Raw genomic sequence first — 12,893 nt, 5'->3', positions numbered from 1 at the left:
TCATTTGTTCGAATCTCCCTCCTCCTCTTTGTGCGGATATGTCAAAAAAAAAAACATTTATATTACACATAATAACTTCTATAAGATCTTCATAAATCAAGAATTTTGTGCAATTCAATAAGAGATTGACATCTCAATTTAGACCAAAAAAACCAAATAAAAACAAAACACCATATCATACCAATTTAAACCTTAAAAAAAAAACTCTTCATATATCTTTTACGTTAACCACCCATATCACACCGCCACCCAGCCAAACGCCGGTAAGTTGATTTCTATCTGTCTCTCTCTTTCTGGCAATGGCAGATACACACTGTGGGAGGGGGCACCCGCCCCTGATAATTTTTTTTTAAAAAAATTTTATGCCCAAATTTTCTACTAGCCCCTATAAAATAAACCCAAATTTCATATCATTGACACGTTAACCCCTATAAAACTAACCCAACCCAAATATATATATAGTTTTATTATATATATATTTATTTGTATGTTGTGTACAAGACTACAAGTGAAGTGATGATTTACAATAATTGTTAAAATTTTATTTGTATTATATGTTGTATAGATTCGTAGAAGGTGACCAGAAAGGATTTTGGTATATAGTAATTTGTAATACTAATATGGCAATGAAAATGAAAAGAAAAATTGTTTAAAGTGAATCCAAAATCGGCCAAAAAAAAAGCCCAATAAAAGGCTCAAAAAAACGGTTAGTAAAAAACGGTTATTCAGATGCGGTTAACCGCTAACCGGGCGGTTAGCAGAGGCGGTTGCGGTTAGCGATTTTAGCCACTAATCGCTGACTGCAACCGCCTTTTCACTTCTATTATTTTATTTTCAGAGCATTTTTCTCATGGACCTTGTCTGGTCCAAGTTGACAAAAGCCCTCTTCTAGGGCCTGCTTACAGAATTGGGCAAAATATAGTTCAATCAATTTCTTGGACCAGTTTTGGGCTTCAATTTGCCCTTTCATTACTTTTTTCCACTTTTTCTTTAAACCTTCAAAAATGTTCATTTTCTAGAAGCAAACTTTGAGAAAAAGAACAAGAAATAGAAAATGTTCATTTTCTAAATGGTTTTGAAATTTTTTATTTATTTTTATGCAATGTAAAGATTAGAAGTATTTTTAGTGGAATTTCCTTTTGAAAAGTGTATTCAAACTAACGAAATTAAAAAAGAAAAAGAAAAAGAAAGAAGGAATGAGTCATATTGACCACGGTCAATAAAGAAAAAGATGCTTCAATGCAGTAAATTACAAGCTTTCAATTTTGGTATCCAATGGAATTACGAAAGTGAACGTTTCAACAATTTATAAACTAAGTATAATAATTAAATTCACTTTATCTTAAGTTTAAGGAGTTTTTTAATTCGAATTCCAATGTTTAAAAATTGGTAATGTATTCTCCTCATTTAAGTAATTAAGTAATTTCATAAATTTTAATGAGAATAAAATCAAAATAAAGGGCATCAAATTCTCACGTACTTGAGATAATTTATGGAAATTAGTAAATGAGGGTCTGAATTGAAAATTTTTGAAACATTAGGAGGGTACATTGTCAATTTTTAAACATTGAGGTTCGAATTGAAAAACTCTTAAAAACTCAAGAAAAAAAAGGATTTTTCCTTATAAAAAATAAAAAATAAAAAATAAAAAAGTTTATTGTCTGCATCAAAACACACCGTTTTCGTGTGTCTCCCAGCCTATGCTCTGCCTCAAAACACACCGATTGCTATTTTCTGCTCCATATACTGCCGGCCATGTCTTCCGCTTGGTACACACTCTCTCTCCCAGACACACACGCACAGCAAACGAACGCATAGGTATCGTCGATTTCTGTGATTTGATTTTCGAAGTTCTTTTTTTTTGTCTTCATTTTCATTGTCAGATTCCGTTTGGTTGCTGAGAATGTGCGGAAAAAGAAACGGTGACCGTTAAATGGGAAGGAAGGTACACTCATGAGGTAAAAATGAGAAGAAAGTGTAGGATTTGGTGGCCTAAGCTGTTGTCATCGAGTGAACCACTATCCTCCAGTCTCTTGTTTGGGTGGTTTCTTTCGTCGTCTTCTTCAGCTTCCCTTGACATTGTAGTAGCTTTCGCATGCAGTGAAGTCTCTCTTTCGCATAATCGCTCCAGCCTCGAGGTATAGCACTCTAAATTTTGAACTATGCCGCTTTGTTTTAAGGCATATGGAATCAATTAGTCTTACAAATTGGATTGGATTTGATTTGTTTGTTCTTTAGGATTATTTAGTGCTTTTGATACTTGTTGCGTCGTGCTTTGTTTAAATTATAGTATTATGCAAAAGTGTTACTTAAATTCTAGAATTGAGCATCCAGATTTGGAAATAAGGTGCTCCTGGTGAAGAAATTGTAGATCAATGTTGGCCGCAAAATGGTAGATGATGTTAAGAAGGATTGCTTATTTTTCTCTTTTCACAATGTGGGCAAGGTAGAGGTGTTTAGGGTGCTGTGCGTCTCATTCTCATTCTTGTAGACATTAATGCTTGCTTTGATATTTGGGGTTTGTTTTAAGGATATGCATTAGATTTTTGGATATTTATTGAAAAAGAGGGAAATAAAGTACAGGGGTAGTGTAGTAGGGAACCCCAAGAATTACATTTGTACGTATAAAAAATCCAAGAAGACCAACCAAGTGGTATGCAGACTGGCTTCAGTGGACATCCACTAATACATTAAGCTTGGAAACCTATTCTGAAGCATACTTAGAAGAAGCTCTTTTCTTTCAAATGTTCTCCTATTTCGTTCACTCTATATAATCCATTTTCGGGACAATGGTAATGCTTGAGAATATTGTACCCCTTATGTTTGTTTTTCTTTGTTCAATGACTCCTTGCTAGTTTCCATCTTAAATGGAATAACTAATTGAGACAACATTCAGATATATTGGTTGAAAAGCTTGACAAGTTATAGTTACTGATATTTAAATGAACTATCATGTGATTTGTGACGTACGAGAACTAGAAAAGGACTTATCCATCAAGATAAAATGGAGAAAAAATAAAAAAGATTTGGGAAGGGCTTGACAAGCCCTATTTTTCCTTGACAAGACAAAAGGGCAAACTCTTTCGTTAAAAGGGTTCATTCAATTATGCCATATCAATCCAAATGATCAATTGTGGTATTCCAAGGATTCAGACTGAGAGGGCGTTGGGTGCTAGCGTGTATTGAGTCCTTTATATCGAGTGTATTTTGGATTGATATGGGCTGTATAAATGATTGTGGAGCCTCAATTGTGACTAGTCATTTTGGGGTATCATGCAAATATGACTAGTGCACCAGGAGCCTCAATTGTGACTAGTATTTTTGGGTATCATTCATGTGGTAGTGCGTCCTCAGCTCGTGACATCAACAAGTCTCCAAATGGGAGGAACACTTTGTGGGGCTTTTAAGGGACCTACTATGCTTTATCAAAGCCTGCAAAACAAGTATTGTTTTAAATTAAGTGTATTGTTTTAGGGTCTCTGTTATAGAATCTTATTTAGAGGGCATTATGATCTTTCTTATTTTATTATGGTAGCCCTAAACTCAGTGATTTTCAATTTTTGATCTCACTACAAGAAGCTTTAAAAAAAGAGGAATATATACTGACTGATGAGAAATCCAATTCAAAGCAGTGGTTGGGTGGGTATTGAGGAAAATATTTGGTTTGGTAAATGTTGAGGTATGTAACAACTCTAGAATGAAGGTTGCCCTTGTTCTGGGAACCATAACCACATTATTTTTCTTTTTAGTTGGCTACTTGAAAGTGTTTTTAATATGAAAAATGAATTTGACAGTGTGAACTGCTTTTTGTTAGGGAATCCTCCACGGCACAAATGGGAACATGCCCAAATCCCTACAGGACAAATCATCGCTCTGTATGCTGGGTCAGCACGTTGTCGATGTTAGCAGTGCTGGCCTCTTGTTAAGCTCTGGAATAAAAGATCAAAGAAACTCTACTTGTGGCAATGCTTGTATACAGAACAAAAGAGGTATATTCAGAGAAAATTATGGACAATTGGCCTGTGGCTGCCACAAACTTGATGGATTACTAGAGCAATGTAATCAAGCTTCTATTCGAAATAGTAATTGGATCCAGGTGGCAAATGATTTTTATGAACAGTGTGGTGGAGAAATTTATTGGATTCCTAAATTGCATCACGTTCACTGGAATGGGGAAGTAGTGTTTCCGTGTGATGTCCACGTATGTAAGTCATGGCTTCTACTGCATGCTCCTCCCCCTCCCCACCCTTTTTTTTTTCCAGCTCTTCTTCTTTTGAAGCAGTAGTTGTTAGTTGTGATTACTCTCCTTTCTTTTGTTTGAACAATGCAGGTGATACTATATGAAACTCCATCATATGGTGTTCATCACTTCTCCCTGCATCTTTGGAATTTGTGTGAGCAAGTGAAAGCTCCTTTCAAGAGGCCGAAGTGGGTTGATGAACTTCACCAAAAGAAAAAACTATTAGACTTGGTAAAAGAACCCACAAATCTTTTTGTCTATTCAGACCTTTAGACTGCTTATCAATATGCCTTTTCAATTCATTATCTACAGGATACCGTAATATTGGCAATTAACAGTGCCGCTGCTGCAAAAATTCTTTTCGAGAGACATGTGGCCACTGGGAGATCCTTTGTTTGGTTTTCCATCATTTGCAGGTATTCTCTTTAAGACTCTAGTCGTGCATCCCACCTTCTCCCTTCTTCCATCCCACTTTGCAATATTTGATGGTCCATGATGTGGCTTTTCAGGTTGCTTACCTTCATGTGGCAACTACTTGCAATGTCCATGGCTTCATTGTCAACTTTATTTTACGTCATTCTTCAGCTTCTCCATAGCCTGTTGAGTTCCATATCACAATCATGGATGTACATTACAGTGGCAAAGATATTCAATTCTACATTAATACATATACGAATCCGCTGCTGCCAGATCTTGTATTGGCCAATCTTCCTTCAAGAAAATGGCCTGAGGTAAGATGAGGCTTTATGAAGAATGCTTGGGAATTGTTGGCTTCATTTGTTAAAATTTTCTTCTTTGTTTTTGAAACAAAAACATTAACAAACAATTCAAAACACAATACACTCACAAAAGACCCAAAATTGTTTTCACCTTTATTTTACATTATAACATTTTTCCAAACAAAATACAGAAAATACCCCCAAAAGAAATTAACAAACATGCCCGTTGATTTATACATTAGGTTTTAAATGCTATTTGCTACCACATCTCAGTATTTGGTGAGATATATACATTTGAAGCTAATGTTAGGGGCAAAGCCATTTTGATTTTCAATTAATTTTCCACCTTTCCCTTATTAAATTTAAACATTTTAGTAAAATTTTAGATTTTATGTCCTATAAACACCCCCCTTGGTTGCTATTTTAAGCGTATGAGATCTTGAAGGAAATGTATATGTTTTGCCTTCTGAATCAAGCTAATTTTCTCTTGTTTAGTTGCTGTATTCATCATTTGCAGTAGGTTCCTATTTTTCCCAACTCATGAACTGCAGTTTTGGATTTGTAAGGTCTCTATCATGCGTTGAATATGCGGAGAAAGCTGCATTACATAAGCATTCCATGTGGTCAAGTTTAGCTCTTGATGTTCTCTTGGGAAACTTGATTGGTGTGGCACTGTTATACAATGCAGAATCTGCTTGCTTGTGGGTTATGAACTTTGCCAATGACATTACAAACAATTTGTTGCGGACAGGTTGTGTTTGGTTAATGGGAGTCCCTGCAGGTTTCAAGTTAAACACGGAACTGGCAGGAGTTCTTGGCATGATTTCTCTTAATGCAATCCAAATATGGTCTACCCTCTGGGTCTTTGTGGGTTTCCTTTCCATTTATGTCATTAAAGGACTTGCAATATCAGGGATTCTTTTTGGGATGACAATTCCTGCTGCTTTGATCATAGACATACTTTTACTGGCAACTTTGCACGTGTCAACTCTTCATTGGTTGCTCTCAGGTATATATTCAATGCAGATACAGGCATTAGCAGCTTTGTGGCGCCTTTTCAGGTAATACTTTGTGATTCTGCTTTCTTGATTTAGCTTTTACAACTTTTCAAAAGTTCAAAATTCCACCTGGGAATTGTAATAATCATGAACTTTTATTAGATTAATGGGAACTAATGTGGGACAGAGGGTGGTTGAGAAGACAGAAGTTGCAATAGGGAACTTCTTGGCCGTTTTGCATGCTTTTTAATGTTGAAAGATGTTTTGTGTGGGTGTTTTTTGGGGTTTATGGTCCTACAGACGATAACTGAGAGTTGGCTTGTGGGAGGAAATGAGAGCAGCTTTTGGTAGATGGACAGTGCCTTGGTATTAACAGGGGATGTGGGTGTGGAGCCTGTACATCAGAGAAACTTGCCCATCTCTTTGCCATCTGGTTCAAAAAAATTTTACATATTCTCTAATATCATGGACATCTTTGATTTTTCATTTTAGCTTGAGTGCTAATTTGAAGTGGAAATGTTATCCTAAGTGATGCAATTTTTGGTCCCTATTATCATCCAAGAGGTCGACAAGGAGTGGGTGTCTGGTTACTATATGTGGCTCTGGTTGTTTTTATGGCTGGGGCGATTTTTATGGTAGATTAGCTCAAGTGCAATTTTTGGTAGATTACTTCTACCATGAATTTAGATGAAAGAACTATTATTTTTGTCGTAGAAAGTGAAGTACTATTTTCGAAGGAACTGGTGTTGAAGTTTTGGAGACTTCCTCTGCAAAAGATATGAGGATTTTGGTAGTAATGAAGATGATTTTCTCTATATTTGGTTGATGAGAATCAACATTTGATTCTCTAAAGGAGATCAGTTTGTGCACTTGGGCTACATTTCAATTTTCTTTGGAATACAGAACTTTAAGGCATAAAATATCTGTTTCTTCGCTTTATTGCTAGATTTAGATAACAAATGTTCCGGGATTTTCTGCATATATTTATGTCATATTTAATTGATTTTCATTTCTCCTGTTTCACGTTGTTCACATTATTGATCATTGGTTTGCAGGGGTCAGAAATGGAATCCTCTTCGTCAAAGATTAGACAGCTATGACTACACTGTGAAGCAACATGTTCTTGGATCTCTTCTGTTTACACTGCTCTTACTTCTATTACCAACAACATCTGTTTTCTATATCTTCTTTAGCATTCTGAACTCATCTATCAGCCTCATCTGTATACTGATTGAGGTCATTATCTCTGTTATTCATGCTACACCTTGTATCAAAATTTTCCTTTGGTTGGTGAGGCGAAGAAGATTTCCTTCTGGGATATGGTTTGAAATTGTATCTTGTCGGAGCAATGAGATTGATTCTCCTGGGATTTGTTGTCCTGATAAAGTTGATTCTCCATCTGAAAATTTGCAGTGGAATTCAAGTGGAGAGAAATCTAGTATTCTGGTCTCATTTATTCGCAGCAACTTCTCGAGTATAGGAGAAGTGGTCTTGCCTCACTATAGAAATGTTTTTTCTGGGGTTTCTGGGTCTTTTGTGGCTAAATCAATTCATGGTGTCCTGACTGGGAAGAGGTGTGTCTCCTTTCTCTATGTAGTATTCTTCTCACTGCTCATTTCATGGTTCCTGAGATTCGAACTTAGCTTATATATATATATATATATATATCTCACATATTTTTTTAATTTTTTTTCAGGGTATCGTCTAGATTAGGTACTTTTCTTCCTCCACCATTGCCATGGATGTTCATCCCATACAAAGAGTATTGGCATCTATGCTATGATTCAATTCTTGCCTGCTGTAGAACTTGACTGCCTTGCAGGTGATTTTTGGTGAATCATTCTTTTCAATTTCTTGCTTCTCGATCAGCAGTTGTACTTGGAATTTGGCGGCCTTTGTCCTTGGTTCATTTTCTTGGCTTCTTGTAGGAATGAGTTGATTAATTATGGATATGTTGGTTGACGGTCAGGATATGTATGGTTGGTCATTTTAATACATTTAGGTTCTCTTGATTCGCAATATATCCATCACAATTTGTACTCGCAGGCAAAATGTATTGCTGCGATTGCTCCATAATTGCATCATAGTTCCATAGAATTCATTTAAAATGAAATGATTTTTTTTTTTTAAAATATATATATATATATTTTTCCTGGCATATCCATTATTTTAATTTTGAATAGTTAATATTTTTTTTGGGTAAACTTTACAAAACTCACATGAACTTTCACGCTTTTTGAAATTACTCCATAAAGTTCAAAACTCTCCATTTAGAGTATCAAACTTTCAATTTTTTTGCAATGTCCTACCCTGTTAAAATTTTTTTTGTTAAATATTGTAAAAATTTCCAAAATACCATTGTTTTTTTTATTATAAAAAAAAAATGGTAAAGATTCATGCATTAGTTGGGATTTAACAAAATTTTCAAAAATACATATACCTGAATTTTTGCAATTTTTATTTATAAAAAAAAGTAGGGGTATTTGAAAATTTTGATAAGATATAATAGAAAATCTTAAAGGAGGGAGACATTGCAAAAAATTGAAAGTGCTATGAGTTCCCTGTAACATGTGTTTACATGTGTTTTTCACATGTTCAAAGAACAACAATTTTAGAGATTGGGCTGAATGAATTCGTACAACCCAATTTATAAGAAATGTATATCCACTAAACTAATTATGTGTTTTTATAAGTAGTTTAAAATACATGTGATTTTTCGTAAATAAAAAATATATGTGATTTTTATTTACGAAAAATCACGTACTTTATTAAAACAACAGAAATTTTTTCAATCCAATCCAATAAAAAAATAAAGAAAAAAGAAAAGAAAAAGAAGACATTATCCTTTTCTTAATGAACCTTCACAGAAATGATTGAATACAAACAAAAAGCGAAGTTCACGAGAGGAAACAAAAAACCAACTGACTACCAAATTCTAATGGTTTGAGATGGCCGGCAGACTCACTCTCTCTCTCTCTTTCTCTCGTTTCCAAATAACTAAGATTAGAAAAGGAAGAAGGAAACAAAAGACTTGGCTCACGGGAATGGAAGAGAGAGATGAAGAGAAAGGGATCTTTACAGTGCTATCTTCTTCTCAGTGACGACAAAGGGCTTCTGATTCTTTCTTAATCTTCTATGCTTCTCTCTCTCTCTCTAGACTCTAGTGCTAGTTGTGTCTGTCTGAGGGGCATTAGAAACTTAGAAAGGGGCATGTGAAGGCACATGCAAGGTCACCTCATGTAACTTTCAAGCCGCTCATTTCACATGCTTATTTTTCTCTTTCTTTTGACAGCATGACGCATTTGTCCTTCCCAATTTCTACAAAATGCATGATGATTTTCAAAAGCTTAAGTTTGTAAGTCTTTTTATAGGTTTCCATCCGATTCTGATGTATTAACCGCTCACACTCGTGACATCTTTTTAGTATATAGGACTCAACGTTTTTATACTTTTCCCCTCCAAGAAAAGCTTTATCAGTCTTGCAGATCATTTCAATAATCACTCATCATGTTTGTGGGTTGGGTTTTAATCTGTGTCATGTAATTTTGTCCCGACCATGATTACATAAAAGACCCACACTTTACATCGTCATTGGCTTTGTTACAACTTGTTATGATGATTGACACTTATTTAAAGAGTCTTGTGGTGAGACGGTAATATATCATGTTGGAATACTATTCAACTTAAAAGAAGCTTAAGCTTATGAGTTTGGACCCAATTATACTGTATTAATAACTCACACTTGTAACATCTTTCTAATAGGATCGATTGAATTTAACCTTTTTATAAATAGGCATCAAGGGTGAAGTCGGTAATTTGGATAGATACGCAATATATATGCATTTTGTCCCTTGCAATACGTGTAATTGTGATTTGGGACATCGCAAAGGTTTGGCTGTGTTGCTATCTGTAACTGTTATACAAACCACCACCATAACTTCCATGCATGTGAACCAAATAAAATATTCCAAATCTCGAGCCTCTGATTAATAAAGTTGCCTATAAATGCTTCCGACAATTAACCTGCATCCATCATCTTCACATAATCTCTCTCTCTCTCTCTCTCTCTCTCTCTCTCTGTGTCTACAATGGCAAAGAAGATATGCATTCTAATGTTCACTGTAGTTATGGCGCTGCATTTAGTAGTAGATCAGAACCATGTAAGTTACATTCTTAATTAGAGCTCTCTTTCTCTCCCTCACATATATATATGTTTTTCAGAATTTGGTAGTTAATTTGCTTGTTTGTTTGTTTTTCTTTCTTTCTTTTTTCTTTTTCATAACTGCTTATCTTGCAAGAAAAGAATAAGGTAATTTCTCATTCTTCCCAGGTGGGCTGGTATTTTTGTAACTTGTGACAATTCTTTTTCTTTTCTTTTGGTTAATAAACTTGAAAGGTAGATTCAGGCTATCATTAGTCAACAACTTGAGAGATTTTTTTTAATCGCTTCACCCGTACTAGATTTTTGGAACACCGTGCAAAGTGTCATTTCACATTGCTGGTTAGATATAACTTGAGCTTTCATTCGTAGGCATGGCCCCAAAAAAATATTTGCACTTAAGAGGCCGGGTTGAACTTTAGACGAGATACTTTATGAGACACCCGACCAAGTCACTTACCACATGTACTCGAGCCAACCCCTCGTGGTTAGCTTGGTACTTCAACTTCTTCGTATGATTGACAACTATTTGGCCATTTCCTGCTAAAATGGATGGTCTCAACAAGTACTAGATAAGAGGGCTTTTAGAGTATATATATATTTCAACAAGTTCAGAAAAAAGGTATGTCCATCCAAAAATTGTATTAGCTTTATGCCATTCTGCAGACCTCCACTAGGTCAGAAGTCACTTTTAAGGAGAAATATTTTACAACCCAATTTTGAAGCCTCTTGGGTTCATATTATTGCATAATTAGAAGGTTGTTTACCAAATATCTAATGTTCAAACTATTCACCTAATGATAAATTGTTGTCTCTGTTAGAATATTTGTTAAATGATTAAATTTATCGTTTTCTATCCGTTTAAACTTTAGGATATATGATGATTTAATATGATATCAAAATAAATATCTTGAGTTTGAACATTTTCTATCTCCTTCCCATCTCAAGGACGAGAGGGAGAGAGGGGATATATATATATATATTCATCATACAATTGTGCTAATAAATAATGCACAGGCAGTGGAAATTGAGGCTCCAACCCCTCAGCCCCAAGAAAGTAGCCACTACATGATCCCCACGGTGAGATTTGTTAATGAATTTGTAAATGGATAATATTCCATATATCTATTGAATTTTCCAACAAATATTATTTTTAGAGTTGGGGTGTGAGATTAATTGTTATTTATTTATTTTTTTCTTCTCATTGAAATTCAGCATGGCATCACCCAAGGCAGCCTTCAACCTCAAGGTAAGGGTTTCAATATGAATATGAATTTTTAAATAAATGAAATCATCATCACCTAAATATGAGAAAATTATAAAATTGCAGAGTGTGGTCCAAGATGCACACAAAGATGCTCAAAAACAGCATTCAAGAAGCCATGCATGTTCTTCTGCCAAAAGTGCTGTGCTAAGTGCTTGTGTGTGCCTCAGGGAACTTATGGCAACAAGGAATCCTGCCCTTGCTACAATAATTGGAAGACCAAGAGAGGAGGCCCCAAATGCCCTTGAACCTTTTTTTTTTCATTGCTTAATTTGCTACCTTATCTAATTAATTAGCTTCTGTTAAAACTAGTTTTTATTTGTTTTTAAGAATTTTATTTCAAAGATTGTATCTAAAATTATTATTTCATGGTGATTAGTGAATAATGTAACTAGAAATTTTCCTTTGGTGTAGAAAAGGGTGAAAGAGTTTCGGGGTATCCATAAATTCTGTTGTGCAATATATCACAATTACGATAAATAATATAAAACAATCACAAGTAGAAATACTAGAATTTACATGGTTCTTTCAATGTGAGGTAGATCTATGTGTGAAGACAATCACAAAGAGATTTTATTGACTATAGATAGAATACAAAATTGTGGTGAATAAAAAAAAAAAAATCACTAAAATCCAAATCCCAATACACGCTTCACAGAAACAACGATAATTTTCTTTTGGAGTAACTTCACTTTAAATTCTTGAAATACCACGTGATTTGAGAAGCTCCCTAAACTTCAAAACCTTTCAATTTTGACATTTAAACTTTCAATTGCAGTCAATTTGAACTCCTACGTCAGATTTAACCGTTAACTTCCTTGATTTATCCCTAAAAAGACAAAAATATCCCTGATTTCTTTTTAACTTTATTTTTTTATTTTTTTATTTGGAATTTTATAAAAAAGTCAAGAGTATAGACGCCATTGTCTCACTTTTAACATTTAAAATCTGATGGATGTGTTCAAATTGATTACAATTGAAAGTTCAAGCATCCAAATTGAGAGATTTTAAAGTTTGGAGGGGGCTTCTCAAATCGCTTAGTAGTTCAGAGGTCTAAAATGAAATTACCCATTTTCTTTTTTACAATTTATGTGAAAATGGTCTATTTTATTTTGAATAACTAATTTTCTAATTATTTCGGCTAATTTTAGCAAATTACTACTAACTTTTGTCTTTACATCTTTTCTATTTTAAGTTAGTTGTCTTCTAGTGACTCTTTTTTCATTTGTCTCTTCGAAATTGTAATAATTCATTTATTTGTTTTTTTTTTTTTTAATAGATGTGATATTTTGACAAGGCACTTTCATATTTACATTATGCACTCCAATATGTTATACTTATCACTTTTTTAAAACCAATAATTTCTTTTCGAAATATTGTTTAAATGGATGCTTTATAATATGTTGTCAATATTGGATGATGCTTGTTTTTCTTTTTTATTTTTAAATTTCCCTGAGCTGGGATATATGAATCATATACCTCTCCACTTGTTCCTTTACATAAGTTTTATTTT

General features: G+C 34.3%; 2 protein-coding genes across 6 annotated transcripts; both read left to right on the top strand.

The window, feature by feature from the left end:
- Positions 1-1,692: 1,692 nt before the first annotated feature.
- LOC132162586 (uncharacterized) lies at positions 1,693-7,978 on the top strand. Of its 4 annotated transcripts, XM_059572844.1 has the most exons (9): positions 1,693-1,769; positions 1,884-2,138; positions 3,815-4,201; positions 4,331-4,471; positions 4,553-4,656; positions 4,750-4,971; positions 5,511-6,020; positions 7,013-7,531; positions 7,654-7,978. In XM_059572844.1, the coding sequence occupies exons 2-9, from the start codon at positions 1,965-1,967 to the stop codon at positions 7,766-7,768; spliced, it is 2,172 nt and encodes a 723-aa protein (XP_059428827.1). In that variant the 5' UTR covers positions 1,693-1,769; positions 1,884-1,964; the 3' UTR covers positions 7,769-7,978. The 4 variants fall into 4 exon arrangements, with proteins under 4 accessions (XP_059428827.1, XP_059428826.1, XP_059428828.1 ...); XM_059572843.1 differs by lacking the exon at positions 1,693-1,769 and having other exon boundaries at positions 1,792-2,138; XM_059572845.1 differs by lacking the exon at positions 1,693-1,769 and having other exon boundaries at positions 1,793-2,138; positions 5,526-6,020.
- Positions 7,979-9,940: 1,962 nt separating this feature from the next.
- LOC132192185 (protein GAST1) lies at positions 9,941-11,894 on the top strand. 2 transcript variants are annotated; one of them, XM_059607443.1, is made up of 4 exons: positions 9,941-10,117; positions 11,138-11,196; positions 11,332-11,365; positions 11,447-11,894. In XM_059607443.1, the coding sequence occupies exons 1-4, from the start codon at positions 10,060-10,062 to the stop codon at positions 11,626-11,628; spliced, it is 333 nt and encodes a 110-aa protein (XP_059463426.1). In that variant the 5' UTR covers positions 9,941-10,059; the 3' UTR covers positions 11,629-11,894. The 2 variants fall into 2 exon arrangements, with proteins under 2 accessions (XP_059463426.1, XP_059463425.1); XM_059607442.1 differs by having other exon boundaries at positions 9,954-10,117; positions 11,134-11,196.
- The last annotated feature ends 999 nt before the right edge of the window (positions 11,895-12,893 follow it).

Source organism: Corylus avellana, chromosome ca9 (genome assembly GCF_901000735.1).
Source record: "Corylus avellana chromosome ca9, CavTom2PMs-1.0".
Lineage (NCBI taxonomy): Eukaryota > Viridiplantae > Streptophyta > Magnoliopsida > Fagales > Betulaceae > Corylus > Corylus avellana.
This window is presented reverse-complemented; position numbering and strand designations above follow the sequence as displayed.

What these genes read in the sequence shown, in the direction of transcription:
- LOC132162586 (XM_059572844.1), top strand. Translation starts at nt 1,965, where the DNA reads ATGAGAAGAAAGTGTAGGATTTGGTGGCCTAAGCTGTTGTCATCGAGT. An exon ending in GCTTTGTGGCGCCTTTTCAG is followed by an intron (nt 6,021 to 7,012) that starts GTAATACTTTGT and finishes ATTGGTTTGCAG; the next exon opens with GGGTCAGAAATGGAATCCTC. An exon ending in GGTGTCCTGACTGGGAAGAG is followed by an intron (nt 7,532 to 7,653) that starts GTGTGTCTCCTT and finishes ATTTTTTTTCAG; the next exon opens with GGTATCGTCTAGATTAGGTA.
- LOC132192185 (XM_059607442.1), top strand. Translation starts at nt 10,046, where the DNA reads ATGGCAAAGAAGATATGCATTCTAATGTTCACTGTAGTTATGGCGCTG. An exon ending in TAGTAGTAGATCAGAACCAT is followed by an intron (nt 10,118 to 11,133) that starts GTAAGTTACATT and finishes AATAATGCACAG; the next exon opens with GCAGTGGAAATTGAGGCTCC. An exon ending in GCCACTACATGATCCCCACG is followed by an intron (nt 11,197 to 11,331) that starts GTGAGATTTGTT and finishes ATTGAAATTCAG; the next exon opens with CATGGCATCACCCAAGGCAG.